This window comes from Zeus faber, assembly GCF_960531495.2.
Source record: "Zeus faber genome assembly, chromosome: 13".
Taxonomy (NCBI): domain Eukaryota; kingdom Metazoa; phylum Chordata; class Actinopteri; order Zeiformes; family Zeidae; genus Zeus; species Zeus faber.
In genome coordinates, this window is record NC_137198.1 from 28965007 (window position 1) to 28983232 (window position 18226).

At 47.4% G+C, this 18226-nt stretch overlaps 1 protein-coding gene across 1 annotated transcript in view; it reads left to right on the plus strand.

The window, feature by feature from the left end:
- Positions 1-17171: 17171 nt before the first annotated feature.
- The window catches only part of LOC307238933 (amine sulfotransferase-like), a gene marked incomplete at both ends in the record, with an annotated part of 7519 nt that continues 6464 nt past the window's right edge, over positions 17172-18226 (plus strand). Inside the window, one exon of the mRNA XM_080012087.1 lies at positions 17172-17337. Coding sequence (XP_079868213.1) covers positions 17172-17337 — 166 coding nt within the window. The remainder of the gene's footprint in view (positions 17338-18226) is intronic.

An 18226-nucleotide genomic window follows, 5' to 3' on the forward strand; every position in this document is an offset into this window, starting at 1 on the left:
GCTAACCAGCTATCTCCCTGGCTGAATCAGTGGTCCCGTCCTGCTTCAAGAGGTCCACCCTCGCAGGCAGAAGATCACCTCTCCTGCCTGCCTGGATGACTACCGTCCGGTGGCCCTCTCCTTGGTGGTCATGAAGTGTTTCGAGAGGCTGTTTCAGGATGATATCTGCGCCTCCCTCCCGCGCACCTTGGACCCGTTGCTGTTCGCGTACCGGCAGAACAGATCCACGGATAACGCGGTCTCCCAGGTACTGCACACCATGCTCACGCATCTGGATGGCCAGAAGGGGGCCTATGTGAGAATGCTGTTCATTGATTATAGTTCAGCTTTCAACACCATAGTCCCCACCAGACTGGCTGTCAAGCTGAAGGAGCTCGGACTGAATGCTCCGTTGTGTGCCTGGATCCTGGACTTCCTCACAGCCCGCCCCCAGGTGGTCAGGGTGGGGAAGCACATGTCAAGCTCCCTCACCCTGAATACAGGATCCCTCCAGGGTTGCGTCCTCAGCCCCCTACTGTACTCCCTGTACACACATGACTGTGTGGCCAGCTCCAGCTCCAACACCATCATAAAGTTTGCTGACGACACCATTGTCGTCGGCCTGATCACCGACTGCAACGAGAAGGCCTACTGCGAGGAGGTGGCTGACAATCGAGGACACACGCGCCCTTGTGGATTAATGGGACTTCTGTCGATAAGGTGAGCAGCTTCAGATATCTGGGAGTCCACATCACAGAGGACTTAACATGGACTGTTCACACAGACACTCTGGTGAGAAAGGCGAGGCAGCGTCTCTACCACCTCAGGCAGCTGAGGAAATTCCGGGTCTCGGTGAGGATCCTCAAGTCCTTCTACTCTGGAGCAGTGGAGAGCATCCTGTCAGGCAACATCACTGCCTGGTTTGGGAACTGTACTGCCCAGGACAGGCGGGCCCTGCAGAGGGTGGTGCGTTCAGCTGAACGTACCACTGGAACTACCCTCCCCCCCTTGCAGGAGTTATACACCAGGAGGTGTAGTAGCAGAGCCCGTAGGATCATGAAGGATCCTCATCACCCCAACAACGGACTGTTTCAGCTGCTGCGGTCAGGCACGCGCCTCCGCAGTCACGCAGCGAGAACAGAGAGACTGAGACGGAGTTTTTTCCCGCAAGCCATTAGAACTGTCAACGCTGACCTCACCAGGGGTCCTAACTGAGCCATGCACTAGGCTCCACTACCTACTGTACTGTATGTAGCATACTGTACCGCATACTGTGTCACTGTTCAGGGTTGATCGTGATGCCGTATTGCTGCGCCGTACTGTTGTATACTGTGCTGTATTATCGCAAACACTACCTCACTCTATTCACATTCACATGCCACTTTAATTCACATGCCACTTTAAATGCACATATCTGTATATACATAGGCATATTCCTTCAACCTATTCCATTTTATTTCAATTTATTTTTATTGTATTTTATTCTATATATTTTTATCTTATTCTATAAGTATTCCACTTACTGTATTACGTTTTAGGAGTCAGTTAGTCGGTCTATTAGAAAGGAATTTTCTACTTTTTATTTTATTTTATTTTTTATTTTTTCCTAGGACATATTGTGTGCTATCACCGGGTGCGTTGCATTACATTTCACTGCATATATGTATGGAAGTATGTATATGTATGTGACAAATAAAAATCTTGAATCTTGAATCTTGAATCTTGACCTGTCACTCTGGTGCCAGGACAACAGCCTCCACCTGAACGTCAGCAAAACTAAGGAGCTGATTGTGGACTTTAGGCGAGGATCACAATCAAGGACGCACGCGCCCTTGGTGATTAATGGGACTTCTGTTGACAGGGTGAGCAGCTTCAAATACCTGGGAGTCCACATCACAGAGGACTTAACATGGACTGTACATACACTCTGGTGACACTCTGGTGAGAAAGGTGAGGCAGCGTCTTTACCACCTCAGGCAGCTGAGGAAATTCCGGGTCTCGGTGAGGATCCTCAAGTCCTTCTACTCTGGAGCAGTGGAGAGCATCCTGACAGGCAACATTACTGCCTGGTTTGGGAGCTGTACTGCTCAGGACAGGCGGGCCCTGCAGAGGGTGGTGCGTTCAGCTGAACGTACCACTGGAACTACCCTACCCCCACTGCAGGAGTTATACACCAGGAGGTGTAGTAGCAGAGCCTACAGGATCATGAAGGATGATGACTGTTCCAGCTGCTGCGGTCAGGCAAGTGCCTCCGCAGTCACACAGCGAGAACAGAGAGACTGAGACTGAGTTTTTTCCCGCAAGCCATTAGAACTGTCAACGCTGACCTCACCAGGGGTCCTCACTGAGCCACACACATAGGCTCCACTACCTTACTGTACTGTATGTAGCATACTGTACCGCATACTGTATCACTGTTCAGGGTTGTTCGTGATGCCGTATTGCTGCGCCGTACTGTTGTATACTGTGCTGTATTATGCCAAACACTACCTCACGTAATTCACATGCCACTTTAATTCACATGCCACTTTAATGCACATATCTGTAGATAGATCATAGATGTAGTCGTCTTGTTTACAGAAGTGCCGTCAATGACACTCCCCCTCCACAACAGTGTGTAAAAGTAGTACGATTTAAAGGTTGACCTCTATCAAAACGGTTTCACATTGCGACTTCACATAACATGGAATGTGGATGAATGATCTTCACCTGTATGTTTGCTTTAAAGGAAACGATCGATCCGCGTTGCTCAGCGCTGTTCAGTGTCTTGGTAAGTGAATTGCGTTTCACCATGTAATCTAACGGGAATATTTAATTTCACGGTTTAACATTTTTCTTCTATTAATAAATGATACTTGGTTGTGAAAATACGCCTAGAGATTAAAAAAAACACAATGGAACAAATCTGGAAAAATCTAATTTCCTTCAAGAAAGATTTTTTCAACTTATTTGGCTGCTCCTGGTGATTTTAGAAATGCACGATATGGCGGGTTTTGCTGGAGTGGGTCACATATTACTTTGCAAGTCAAAGAGTTTTCAGTGTACCCTGCAGACCTCACTCAGACTGGTTATTTTTTAATAGAAAGTCTTATCTGTGTTTTCAACTTTCCTCAAGTGCTGGCTATTTGTTAAAGAACCTAAGAGGGCGGTGTTCTCCACAACATCTTCAATCTTGTCCAACCTGTTCAAGGTCGCAGTATCAGGGCCATCAACTTCTGGGATAGGACGGAAAAGCAGGGGATCAGTTTCCTCAATCATAGCCATTTGCTGCACCCCCACAGCTTTCAAAATTATAGCACGGAGCCACACAACACCCAACCAACATAAGTACCACGAGGACCAACCAGAATTGTTCCCCATTTGTCAAACATATTCTTGATCCAGGCCGTATTCCAACGCCCATGGCAGGCATTGTCTTTTACTGTAGTTCTTTCAAAAGGTTTTTAAGTTTGGGCAATGCAACTGTAAATTTCCCATCTGGGGCCGTATAATTAGGGATGAAGGTAAAACATTGCTCGCCGAACATCGTGCACAAACCTCCTTGCTCTGCTAGGAGCATGTAAATAGCCATTTGATTTTGCCATGCGAGGTGGCGTCCAGTTTTTAACCAAGGGATTCAAATAGATCATAGATGTAGTTGGCGAATCTCTGTTGATTATAGTAAATGAAATTGATCCAGTCAGCATTGCGGTTCATGGTGCACCAGGGGCAGACTACAGTTACGACCCCGAGGGCGATCTGATTTTGGGCCTTAAATTTGTTTGGGACCCCCTGTGGGACTCCAATCCCAAATGGTAGGGGCATCCATGAACCGTTATATTGCTCGTTTGTGGTGGTGGTTGTCAAAGGTGTGTTGCAGCATGTCAAAGTGCTCCTCCGTGATGAGTGAGACCAGCTGGGAAACCGCTACCCTTGCGCACAGACCAAACGAGTTAATTGGGTGGGTAGTTCTTAACTTCCACACAGCCAGAACAGGTCAGGGACTTGTTTATCTTGGTTCAGTAAGATAGAGGGGATGTGGTATCCCCCCTGGGTGATGAGGTATGGTTTTCCAGGTGATATTAAAGGAGGAGTTACACAAAAAGCATTCATGCTCACCAGTCATTTTTAATTCCAAGAGGTGGATCCATGGGGCAGTCCAGTGGCTTCGGGGCGCTGACAGACGGTACTATTCTCTAACTTAAGTTTTGAGGCTTGGGACATACATGCATGCAGAATACAGTCCCACATACACGGTCCCTTAGCATTTTCTGTGCGACCCGGCTCTGGGTTGTAAACGGAGGGGGCAGAGTCTGAATGGAAACCCATTTCATGCAGCAGCTGGGGAGTTAAAGGCGTGCATTCTTCAAATATCTCGACACTTCCACTATTCTTTTTCTCAAACACCGTGCCACAAAACACTCCCTCTCGTCTTCCCACTTTAGTGACCTTACACCCTTGAGTAACCATCACTGCCTGATGGGACGAACATCCCCGGGCTGGGACATCTCATGGAGATGTCATGGAGCCATGGATCATGAACAAGACAGTAGCTGGATTACGGGTGACATTAAACTCTCCACTGTCCACGTCATAATCTACAAAGTATGGTGTGGGAGTGGTTGGGCATGCCTCATAGGGCTTCATATTTGCGTAAATATACATTACGAGAGTTTCTGCGCAGGTGATCCGTGGGCTGGAATTTGTAGGGGGCAGGGCTGGAGCAGTGGCGGCTACAATTGCTTTTCTATATCCACTGTCGGCGAACCAGGTCATATTATACGGCAGGGGAACCACAGTCAAGTGATGCCAAGGGCAGGAACACACGTAGCAAGATTAGGAGTGGCCTAGGGTTTGGAATGCATAATATTTTTGTTTCTGCCACCAACTACTTTGATCAAGTTCGAATGGGGCGTCAGGCGTTTCATTTTTGTAAATAGACAAAGTGCGACGAGTTTGAATTAGGGTCTGGGTAAGATCAGTGGCGGAATTGGGGCTCTTTCCAGGGGTGGTGTAATTGCTAGCTAATTTTGTGTACTGTACTGGGGTCCCCATATTTGCCCACAGAATTACCCCAACTATATGGAACATGAATACCGTAAGGAACAACAAGGTGCCTCGTAGTCAGCAAATCCTCCTGAAGGGGTGCCACGGTCTAGCCGTGCTGTGTGGAGCCGATATCCTAATGCAGGGTGTGGGTGCAAACTACTTAACTTTGGCTGGTGCCGGTTCGGGATCGCTGTCAGGTTCAGTTCCTTAGGTTCCTTGGCTTTCAGATGCTGTGCAATCTCGTGGAGCTGGGCTAGTGTGCAATGGGTCAAATGGAACCTCACGTTCTTTGGTGGGGGTAAACAAAGTTATCTGAAAGGGTCCTTCTCGCCGTGGGTCATCCCACTTGCACTTGTGTACTTTCAGATACACACAGTCTCCAGGCTGGAGCTGGCTTCGGACTGAAGCAGGTTAATCTACAGGCGGGGTGGTCTCTCATGTCTGGCGGTAGATTTCTAGGGGGAGAGCAGACAGATGTTTAGCCCAGCTGATCAGTTTGTTTTCACATTGTTCAAGAGCTGGCCCTGGGTGGGGCCCTCTCAGATACGGGACTGGCATTGGTCTTCCAGTCATCATCTCGTGAGGTGTAAGATGGGTGTTTCGGTTTTTCTGGCTCCTCATTCCCATCAGAGTGATGGGTGGGGTGTCTGCCTAGTTCAGGCCGGTTTCCTGGCAGATTTTGACGATTTTTGCTTTGAGTGCGCCGTTGGCTCTTTCGTGCTATTTGGGTGTTATTGTGTGCAATTTCTGCCTGCGCTGCTTTGCGGTTCTTGTAGGCCAAGCAGATGGCGCAGCTGGCCATCGCATGCTCAACTAAGGCTGACATTTTTGGGGCACACCAAGTTTTCTGAAGTCCTTTAAGTACTCCCCCCCTTGCACAATGGTCCTGACCATCCTAATTGATGGTATGGAGAAGCTGGCTTGGTGCGACAAACTTTCTGACGGGGTCCACAGACCCTTGCTTGGTCCGTCTGTGACTTGGAATGCTCTGTGGTGGATCCACAAGTTATTATCATAGATGCCAGCCGCGGCTTGGATGGCAGCAAGGTCATCCACAGAAGGTGGCAGGAGCATCAGGATGACAATGTTGACAGGCTGGTGACCTGCTGCAGCTTCTGTGGCTGCCATGTCAGCTGCGTTGTTTCCACGCATGATGGGGTTGTCGCTGGCGTTATGGGTCGGGCATTTGATAATTGCGACTCTTTTTGGAAGCATCATGGCAGCTAGTAGGGCATTGATTGCCTGTGAGTGAGAAATTGTGCTTCTTTCTATTCTGCAGAAGCTTCGTTTCCAGACAGTGCCTAAGGTGTGACACACACCATGGGCATAGGCTGAATCTGTGAAAATGTTAGCTGTGAGTCCCTTGGCCATCTCGCCATGGCCATGGCCATGCTCGTTGCTAGAGCAGGAGCCATCAATGTATAGCATGAGGTCAGGGTGACAGGTCAGTTCGCACCATGGTGAATGTTGAGACCTAAGATAAACATTCGTGAGGCATTCCATCGTTGGGTGTACTCATTCTCTCAGCTGGGTTGACCATGGTGCATCATTTTAGGGTGACGCACGGTTGGCTGAGCAGGACATGCAGTCTGGTTGTCCTGGCATGGTGTTGGGTTACCACAAACGTGGTGCTGGCCAGCAATGAGTGAAGTTGGCATGAAGTCACGATAATGACTGGGTGTCCCATCGTGAGCACTGAGACTTTCTGATAGGCAACGGCTGCGGCAGCTGTTGAAAGCAGGCCGCTGGCATACTGAAGTGGGTTATAACATGGGGTCCTTCGGGGGACGACTGGGTCAACACTGAAAGGCAGTGTCCATCTTGTACTGCTATGTAGAGGGTGAATGGAGTGAAGTAATCCAGTGTTTTTAAAGCTGGGACTTGTTGCAGCCTGACTTTGGTGAGCTAGAACACTTTGTCAGCTGCTGGGGTCCACTCTAGGGTAGTGGGGTGATTGGAGCCCTGTGCCGCTTTGACAATGTCTGCTAGCAGCTCGCATGATGGTGTGGGTGGCGATCTTTTGGAGTCGGCCTCTTCCCACTAGGTGTGTCAGCAGGGCTTTGACGTCACCCAACGCAAGTCGCTTTTCTGCTGTAGCTTCTCCTCGGGCGCCGATCCATTTATGGGCCCCCTTCTCCAGGGTCATCATATCCTGGTGTCCTCAGGGGACATACTTGGGGGTTCGACGGGTGTTTTCTGACACCACCAGTAGGGGGAACATGTTCCCAGCAGGGTTGTGCGAGAGCGAAGGTAATAGCGGGACTTCTCGCGGGATTCCGGTGTTTGGTTCTGGATGGACTGGTTTCAATGGTGAGTCAATCGAGGGCAGTGGGTGAGATGCCTTTGCATGTTTCGGTGATGGTGTCATCGTACTGAGTCACAAGCTTCTGATATTCCTCTTCTGGGACTCTGAGGGAGTGTCGAAGGGCGTCTTCACGCCTTCTATTGGCATGGCGACTTTGGGTCTCATGGACGCTGCGGCTCTGCTTGTGATGCCCCTCGTCATCTTCCGACTAAAACTGAACCCCATCTCTGCTAGCGCCTTGACCTACGGTGGCTCCTGCATCGTCCTCGGTGAGAGGGGGCGGATAGAGGTTCTGCTGGATTTTTTGGGAACCAGTTGTCGGTGAGGCTGGCTCAACTTCCGCTTCGGGAGCATCGTCGAACTGGAGGGTGAACTGCATTTTTCCTGACAATGGGGTATGGTCACCGGGGCTTGGAATGCGGGCTGAGCCGGACGAGATGGTTTTTCCGTATATGGCAGGGGAGCCGTGGGTATGGAGGCACCTTCCTCGTATATCAAAGGGGTCATGGTCCTTCTTCTCGTTTCAGCAGTTTCATGAACATTTGCAGCACTGAGCGATTCTGGGTGAAGTACTTCTGCATTTTGGGGTTCTTGGCTTTCTCAGTTTGCTTGGCGCTAATTGCCTGGCACAAGGCTTTCATCATGGTGGGGTTCAGTGAGCCGTGGATCGGCCAGGTTAGCTCTGGGGAGCAACGCGCCATCCATTCGGTCCACTTGGAGGTGATGGTTTTGATGTCCTTCGTCAACTTGGGGTGACATCTCAACATTGTCTGCAATGGTGTTTCTTGTGGTGGAGAGAAAGTCAGTCATGGTCGGGTCGGGTGGTTGTCAAGTCCAGGTGTCGTGAGGCAGAGCTAAATGGTTAGCCTCGGCTAGGTTTTAGCGTTTAGTGTGGGTGGGGTTCGATATCTCTTACAGCTGTCCCTGTGTATTCACTGTGTGGGGCTACGTGTAAAGACAAATGGTCTGTGTCCCACTTGGTATAGAATGGGTGTTAGTATCATGTCACACACACACAAGGAAATTGACGTTCCAACCACACATAAGCTATATGGCAGCAGTTTCCAGATTCCTTCTCACTCTGCTCCAGCTCTCCACACTGAGACTCCCTAATCTTCTTCCCTCATTGTGCTCATGGCAGAGCAAACCAACACAGCAATGTTTCAAACTCTGTAATTGCTCTAGTTCACAAACTTCTGTTTACCCTTAGCGCTTTCACCACATCCGTCTATTTTACTGAAACTATAATTCTCCAATTTGCTCAACAATTTTCTGGGGCCCCCACAACCCAATCCAGTTTGCTACCATACACATTCCTTAATGACAGCTGTTTCCACTCAATTTTCCGCTCGGCCTTCTTCAGAGGGAGGAAGAGGGGGGGGGGGGGGGGGCTCACCTTGACTGGAACTTGTAAAATAGACTTTAATGTCTAAAATATACTTTAAAGTCGAAAATAGACTTTAACAGCCTCTGTGGCCCCCGGGAACAGAGGCGACAATGGGTTGTAGATATCAGTTTATTGCAAAGAGGAGGCTAGGTGGAATTAGCCAGGAGCAGATGGAACATGTCATGACAGGGCTTCTATCCTGAGTGCGTGTGTGGATGGGGGTCTTAACCTGCTGCTCGTTTGCCACCCTACCCAATCATCTAGATCCAGATCAGGTGTGGCTGCTCAAACCATCCCATCCACACACCACACCACAGTATTATATTTATGATTAATTCTACAGGAGAATACATATTTGAAAGCAATGCAGAATGCCTTCAAAAATGAGAGCCTTACTGAATCATTTTTCATTATGTTTTGAATTGTCACATGGTGCCTGAATTTAGTATTTTTCTTTACATGAATAAACAAATTTCCACCATAAATTTATGCAGAAAAGGCTAAATTGTGTGCATAAAAATTCACCAGAATGCAGGAAACCAAGTGTTTGATGCTCAATGTACCAGTCCAGCCCTGAAGGAAAAGGGTTGAAAACAAATGCATGGATTCAATTACTCATTAAAGGTTGATACAATCCACAATTTGTAGTTTCAGTGATAGAAAGTCTGGTCTGCTGCTTTCGGTAGCGTGTTGTTAACAGAATGAAGATGGACTCAGTGTGAATTGATGAGTCGTCAAATGCGTGACGCGACACGCGAGACGCGCAAAATTGTTATGCATTTTTTGAATTGGGGATAAGAGTTCATAAAACATAGTGGCTCTCGATCGAGGGGAGGAGAGCATGCTGTGATCTCGCGAGAAGACGGAAGCGGAAGTGAGTAGTGAGTGGAGACCCAACATGGCGGCGCCACTGACTAACGCACCGGTAGCTCCACCTCAGACAAAATAACAAAGCAAATTGCAAATTATATTTATATATATATATGTAAAAAAGCGAAACCAAAGTGGAGGACCACGAGGATTATATCGATTTTTTTTTATAATGCATATGTGATGGAAGACGACCAGGACCGCAATAATCCCACGAAAAGGAAGAAGACTGACTCAGCAACGGACACAGACGATCTCATACCGGGCGCCGTAGAGGTTAGTGTCTTGGATGAGATTAACAAGAAGCTGGACATGCTCTGTCCACTTATCCGAGACATTACTGAGATCAAAGCCAGTCTTGATTTCCTGCACCGCACGGTCACCTCACCTCATATTTTCTGGGATCCCAGAGAACAACATGAGTCCCCAGAAAATAGGGTGAAAGACTTTCTCCGCATTGCCCTGAAACTCGCAACGGACACCATGATGCAGATCACCTTTCACCGAGTTGGGGAACCGTCCCCGCTCCATCATTGCTAAGTTTGAACACTTCAAGCACAAGAAGCTGGTTAAAAGCAAAGGACGGGAGCTGAAAGGAAGAGTGCTGGACACTAACGATCAATTCCCCCGGGAGATCCGCGACCGACGGAAGGTGCTGTATCCTGTCCTGAAGGAGAACCGGCAGAATGGTAAACGTGTATCGATCGGTGTTGACAAATTATACAGTATATAGACGCTCTGTTATACCCAGACTCCTCCACCACATCCTGGTTATTCTGATCATAATGTATGTATTCTTGTAATTCCGGTCATTATAGACTGCAAGATGTAGGAATAGGCATGCTATCTATATCAGGATTTAAAATATCGCTCACTCTCATCTCACCTTCCTAATTCCCCCTCCATACTTCTCTCATCATTTCACCTCCGTAATCCCTCTCTCCTTACTTCTCCAATCACTCTCACTCTATAATGTCTTTCACTTTATGTACAGTATGTCTACTCCGGCAATGTTCTGTGTTTATCTTTGTCTACTTGTCATTTGTTTGTATAGTTATGTATCCCTACAAACTTCCTACAATACTATGGCTGTGAAAAGGTATATAAAGGAGGACACCCCAGACTTATCTATGGGAAAGCATGGGAACGGTAGTATAGCTATTGCCTTGCATGCACTGTGCCATCACCCCCTAACTAGCTTCAATGACACCCATTAAGTTTGTTAGTTGGAATGTGAGAGGCTTGGGCTCACCTGCTAAACGTAGAAAAATCCTAACTCACCTCACCAAGATGAACCCCAGCTTCTGTCTACTGCAAGAAACCCACTTCACTGCATCTGAGCACCTCAAACTCAAAGCTAAATGAGTTAATCAGATGTTTTCTGCATCATACAACTAAAAAAAAAGAGGTGTATCTATATTAATCAATAAAAGTATCCCATATCAAAATACAACCACAGTATCTGACCCAGAAGGGCGTTTCATAATGATTAATGGGATTTTAGGTAACATCAAAATAACCATAGCTAATATTTATGGCCCCAATGAGGATGACCCAAATTTCTTTCACAATATATTTTCAAAACTTTTAGAATTTTCTGAATCAAATATTTGGGAGGAAATATTCAACACAGTACTGGATCCAAAATTTAGACCGTTCTCAAGCCAGAAATATTCCCAAATCCTGGCGTTCGTCGGACACTATAAAACAATATATGAGTGATCTTGCTCTTGGGGATTGTTGACAATCAAATAACCCACATTCTAGAGAATACACATATTATTCACCACCCCACCAAAGTTTCTCGAGAATCGACTTTTTCTTAACAAGTAACTCTGCACTGTCCAAAATCACTAATCCAGAAAGCCACCCTATTGTAATTTCCGATCACGGGCCGATTAGTTTCAACCTGATAAATGAAACAAACCGGAACCATCCCGAAAGGTGGCGGTTTAACGCCTCACTATTGACAGATAAAGAATTTAAACATTTCTTTTCAAGAGAATGGACTTCCTTCATTGAACTGAATGACTCCCCAGAAATATCACCATCCTTACTTTGGGAAACAGCTAAGGCAGTTCTAAGAGGTAGTATTATTTCATTCTCCACTCACAAGAAAAAGAAAGGACAAGAATGCCAAAATAGACTTGAACAGCGACGAAAGGAGTCGCACTCCCAACAAGCCCACTCTTCTTCTGAGCAAATCTGAAACGAGATCAGAACAATTACATCTCAACTTGAAACTATCATTCATCAAAAGACACAATTCCTTATGCAACGAACAAGAGCAAATTATTTAAAATTCAATGACAAATCAAGTAAATTTCTTGCCAATCAATTGAAACGTGAGAGAGAAAAATCACTTATTACAGCCATCAAAGATTCACAGGGTAGAATAACATACTCTCCGCAAGACATCAATAACATATTTAGAGACTTTTATAATAACCTATATCAGTCAGAAAATGAATCAAATATATCAAAATTCACAAATTCACTCATTCCTTGATAATATCAACCTTCTTAAACTTACAACGGAGCAGGCTACCACCTTAGATCAACCATTTACTTTTGAAGAACTCAGGAAAGTGCTCTTCTCTATGCCCAACAATGAATCACCTGGATCAGATGGCTACGGAGTGGAATTTTATAAACACTTCTGGCCACTTATCTCCCCATTATTCATCAGAATGGTTACAGAGGTCAAGTCAACCTCCACCATGCCTCCGCACATGAACGCTGCTCTCATTTCGGTTTTGCTCAAACCCAAAGAGGACCCAACCCTCACCTCCAGTTACAGACCCATAAGCCTTATTAATTGCGACCTTAAGATTATAAGTAAAACACTAACCAAAAGAATTGAAAAAGTAATTCCATTTATAATTCACCCAGATCAAACAGGCTTTGTCTAAGGCAGACACTCATCCAGCAATATGTGTCGTTTATTCAGTCTGATCAGCATATCTAAAAGGAACAACTTTAATACGTTTTCTGTATTGCCTCTTTGGATGCCGAAAAGCATTTGATAGAGTTAATTGGACATATCTCTTTTCAATCCTCAACAAATTTGGCTTTGGAGAGTCCCTCATTCAATGGATCAGAATCCTCTACAACCCTCCATCTGCTTCTGTCATCTCTAATGGTTAGACTTCACAGCGTTTCACTCTAGAACACGACACAAGACAAGGATGTCTGCTCTCCCCTTGACTATTCGCCATCTTTATTGAACACCTCGCGGCGCCTATCTGTCAAAACAGTAATATTGCAGGCATACAAACAGTTTACTGTTCACAAAATCAGTTTGTATGCAGACAAAAGGTTGTACAAAAGGAACCCAATATCATCCCTGCTGGAGGTGTTCAATCTTATATCTAAATTCTCAGCTCTCTCACACTATTTAATAAATTGGACTAAAACCACAGTCTTACCACTCATTGGGGGGGCCTATAATGCTGCAACCCAGAAACTTCACTTAACCATCACAATGGGCAATATTAGATACCTTGGTATTGATATCTGCCCAATCTATCAGATATGTTTACCCTTAACTTCACTCCATTGCTCAAATCCATTGAAGAAGACCTCATTAGATGGAACAACCCACCCATCTCACTAATTGGTAGGATAGCAGCAGTGAAAATGAATATACTTCCAAAATAGACCTATATATTTTCAATGACCCCAGTGCAACCAACAGTATATTGGTTTAATACTCTCGACTCAATAGTCAACAAATTTTATTGGAAATACAAGGAAGCGAGAATTAAACTAGCAACACTACATCTTCAATTTATAATTAAATGGTTACAACCAGAGCAACAATTGGCCTCCAAACCAATTCACGCCAATCTGGCACAACCCAGATTTCTTGGTTAAAAACAGACCAATAATCTTTAGGTCTTGGAAAAGACAAGGAATTACTCATCTGGAACACATTTTTGTAAACAATTTGGTTATATCCTTCCCAACCTTAACCCGACAGTATAATATCGGGGGCCACGGCTTACTTCAATTCCTTCAATTACAGCAGTCTCTAAAAGTTAAAATCAAATTGACGACCAACATCCTACAACCACCTGAAATGATTGAACATCGTACTTATATCTGTCACTTGAAAAATCCAAACTTTTATTAAAAACAGACGACACCTTATCTTTACCTTCAATGAATGGGAAAGAGACCTTGCTGTTCCCATGATATCAGCTTGTGGAAGCTTATTTGCAACAACACCTTTTCTATGACCCGCAACTCCAAAATGCAACTCATCCAATATAAGATTTTGCACGGAGCCCATATCACAGAACACAAAATGTTCAAAATGGTTTTTCTGGATGAAGACATTTGCTCTCACTGTTCCCTTGATACCAGAGATGAGTACTTTCATGCCTTCTGGCTCTGCCCACCTATCCTAGAATTCTGGACCAACATCACCAAGAAGCTATCAACCCTTCTGGGTCGCAGCATTCCATTCTCCCCGTCTATATGTCTTCTCGGTGACCTCTCATCAGTCGACCCACCACTGAAACACCACCAACCCATTTTGATCGCCTTAACAATGGCCAAGAAAACAATATTACTCAATTGGAAAAAGAGTGATAATCTCACCACATCCCAATGGTTGCAGTTATTAATAGATTACATCTCAATGGAAAAACTATTGGCAATATACCAAAACAATGTTGATTCATTCAATGAAATATGGGCTACTTTTATCACTGACATAACTCAATCATTTAATACTTGAGTCTTCCTAAGTCGGTGCAATGTCGTTGTGCTTTGGGGCATGTGGGGGTCCGCCTGGTCTGCCGGGGCTCCACGGTTGGGTGGATGCTTGGGTGGCTCTGGGGACATCAGGGATGTGTGGGCTGGTGTTCTTGGGGTATCCCGGGGCCCCACGGGGGAGTTGGGTAATCTGGGTGGTGGCGCCCGCTCCGTTACCTGAGTTGAGCTGGCCTGTCTCTGGGGGTGGGGGGGGTGGGGACGTGCTCCTGGGGAGTACCTGCAGCTGGCGTCCGTGTGTAGGTTCCTGGGCGTGGTTGTGGGTTCTGGGGCTCGGGTTGGGGGTGTGGGGTGTGGGTCGTTGGTTCGGGTCTCAGGCCCCGTGGTCGGCGGGTCGGCGTGCCGCTGCGGTTGGCCGTCCCGCGCGTGGGGTGGCTGGGCCTGTGTGTCCTTCTGCTTCCCGTGGGGGGGGGGGGGGGGGTGGCCCGTCGGGCCAGGGCTGGTAAGGCGTTGCGTCTGGTCCTGTCAACCTGAGTCCTGAACCTGGCTAGCTGTGCTAGGCTCACCATGTTGCCTCCTTCGTGGGAGGCGGTCTCCTGTCATCACACCGGGCTGCTGAGGTACCTGTCCTCTGACACTCTCGGTGCGCGGGGCACTCGTCGCTGGGGGGTCAGGCTGTGGGTGGGGGTGCCGTCTGCCTCCCTCTCTTCTATAGTCCGCATGCTCGGCGGCTGGGGGCTGACCAGGGGCCTGATGGCAGTGCGGAGCTGCCCGACATGGTGGAGCCGCATGGCGTACGCTCTGCGCCCTTGGCTGATCGCTGTAGGTTGGCTTCCACCAGGGACGGGAGGTGGGCGCACTAGGGCGCGGTTGGGTCCGGGGGGAGGGGGTCTGCGTGGTTGCTCCTCGGCCTGTTGCGCCCCTGGATCGATCCGGTCGTGGCTCGCCTATCTCTCCCAGTGCCAAAACTCATACTCAGCACATACACCACACAATAGACCGAGGGCTTGCGGGATGGGCGGGGTGCAGGCTATGTGGGTGGGGAAGCGGCGGGCAGCTGCCATCTTACCTGTCACACTGCTGCCCAAGCATGCTTCTCGTCCATCCCAAAATTTTAATCCCACTCACATTAGCTTAGAACACATACACTGGCACACCAATCCTACTCCGAACAACACTCCATCGGACCAGGGTCTGTGGGACAGGAGGGGTGTGAGTGATTTGGGTTCGACTTGCCTGAAGGACTCGCACCCCCAACCCCGCAATTTTAACTGCAATTACCAACAGCACACATTGAGCACTGGGGGTTTTTTTCCGGGGTGGCCGGTTGCTGGCGGGTCGGTGTGGGGGGCGTGGTTGGCCGGGGGATGGTCGGGTGGCCCCCCCGTGTGGGCCCCCCATCCCGGCTTGGCTGGAGTCCTGACGGCTTGCGCCTGGTAGCTTAGGATGTGCTGCGACCTGGCGGGGCTGCGGAGAGCGCCGCCGGGTGCCTTCCAGGGCCCCTGGGGGGACTGCTTGCCGTTGTGGGTGTGGGTTGGTGTGTGGGGGACAGCTGTTGGCCCTTTGCTTCTGCGGCGTGGCTTCTCTGCGGCAGGAGCCCCGGATGCTTGGGGTGGTGGAGGGCAGGGTGTCAGTCTGTCACCGTGGGGCCGTGATCCGGGCCCGCGGTCCATGCCTTGCGCACATGGCCCAGGTTCTGTGCCGGCAGCTGCGTCTTGTGCCTGCACCCCGGGGTTGATTGTATGTGTGCGCCCCTGGGGTGTGGGGTCTCCTCGTGCTCCCTAGGACTGGATCATGCTCTCTGGCTTTGCTGGGGGCCCGGGGGTCTTCTGTGGCCGCAGGGCATGGTACCCGGGGATTTCCTGCAGCCGAATGGTGTCCACGGGGCTGTGGAGTTCGGGGGGGCTTTGGGGCCCCTTCCGCTGCTTGGAGGCGCCACGACACAATACTGACCTTCTACACCAGTACCAATGAGGATTAGTCATGTACACTCACTGGTGGACATCTTACACACACACACACACACACACACACACACACACACACACACACACACACACACACACACACACACACACATACACATACACACCTGCTTCAAGTGCACCCCAGCACCCTCCTGGTTGCATTCCTCTCCTTTCCTCCCTCATTTTCTGCCATAATTATGACAGGAAGAGGCCACGTGACCAGTTGTAGTTCCAGTTTTACTGGACCTAATTCACTGTTTCTCAATAAATGTCATCCAATGTTCTTGCTTTTGTGTAAATGTTGTTTGTTTCTATGTTTAATTGTCTAACTGGTGGTGATTCTCTCCCTCTTGGAGTAGTAATCAGTTGTTTATAGACCCAAAAATGATAAATAGTTACTCCAAAGAGGGGTTTGGTGGTGGCTCTCCATAACCAAAAACTGTGCTCTTGTCATTCTACAGGTCATCCACAGGACAGAGTTATTGCAGCAGTTCTTGATGATTTAAGAATTAATAAAGTGTTGCATTGCAGGTTGACAACTTGCAGGCTAACTCTGTCCTGAATACAATGACATACAAATACTCTGTGTTGTATGCCCATCATGCTGACAGCACAGGTAAAAAAAACAACAACAAAAAAACATACAAACAGTGAATTATTTACTTGTGGAGTGATTACTTTCTAACTAGTTCAGACTGGTTGCAAAAACAGCACAACAAACTTTGGAACTTTGAACGTAACAAAGATTGATTCTGCAAAGCTCCAAGGTCTGCGCAGGTGTGGAACTATTTGAGGCGTTCCTCAAAAGATAAATTCTCTCACACTCCGCCGCTCTGTCTCACTCTCCATCCAGATCACATCTGACTACAATCTGCAGCTCCACACAAATTGCTTGCTGCATTTGATATTTGAAGTCATGGCCCAACAAGAGTACAAACTTCTTGGTGACACTCTTTTCACCTACAGAAGGTCTGTTTTCAAAGTGGATGATACATTGGAACTCACAACGGAATATATCGATGGCCTGGAACACTTCGAGGTCAGAGATGAGGATGTTTTCCTTGTGACGTTTCCCAAATCAGGTGAGAGAGAGTGTGATGCCATATTACAAGGTTACATTGAAAAAAACAGTTCATATTTTGAGGATGTTTTTGTTCTAAAATGATTTAATGTTGTAAAAAGTACTACTTAAATTTAAATAAAGCCAATGAAAAGCGATGATTAAAGTTAAACTACCCTGGAAATTGTGTAGTCATCCTCCCATGTATGAAGCAACGTTTGTTATCTGCAAGAAGTAATGAGCACTTACAGAATACTGCAGTCTCATTTAAGTAACAAAACAAAAGCATCTGAAAGTATTTTTTTTACGGTTTTGCCGTTACCCTTTGCCCCACTCTATTGTGTTGCCATTACCCTGTATTCAATGAACAAATAAGTCTTTCATCACTTAATGATCTGAAGCATATAATGATTCACAGGTGGCTGTTGTTTAATCCTTTCAACATTCCAGAGTGTTGAATATTTACAAAAAGTCGCATAACTTAACAACTCCAGATGTATCTGGCACACAGCATTCGGTTATTCAAGCCTTGTTGCTTGTGTACTAAGTCCAATCGTGACAGCACCCCTTGCGGCTGCCTATGCGGGGCGCTCCGTGTCGACTACGCACATTTTTGTATTTCTTACCGTTTTTATCACAATGTCCGCCAAAAAAAGCATTGGCAGTGATCTCCTATGGCTGCGATGCACTCATGGATATAAAAAATTCCCTGAAAGAACAACTTTGGGACTTTTATCCACGAATCTAGAGTGTCCGCCGGAGATTTTATGCACCAACGCTCCTCAACAAAGCAACAACAACAACAACAACCACAATGGAGCTGTTGGGCCCATGGAGGAAGCGCTGTGGTAAACGAGGCGGCATTCGGGGTCATTCTCCGTGTTACGCGCCGACAGGTCAGAGGAGTCGGG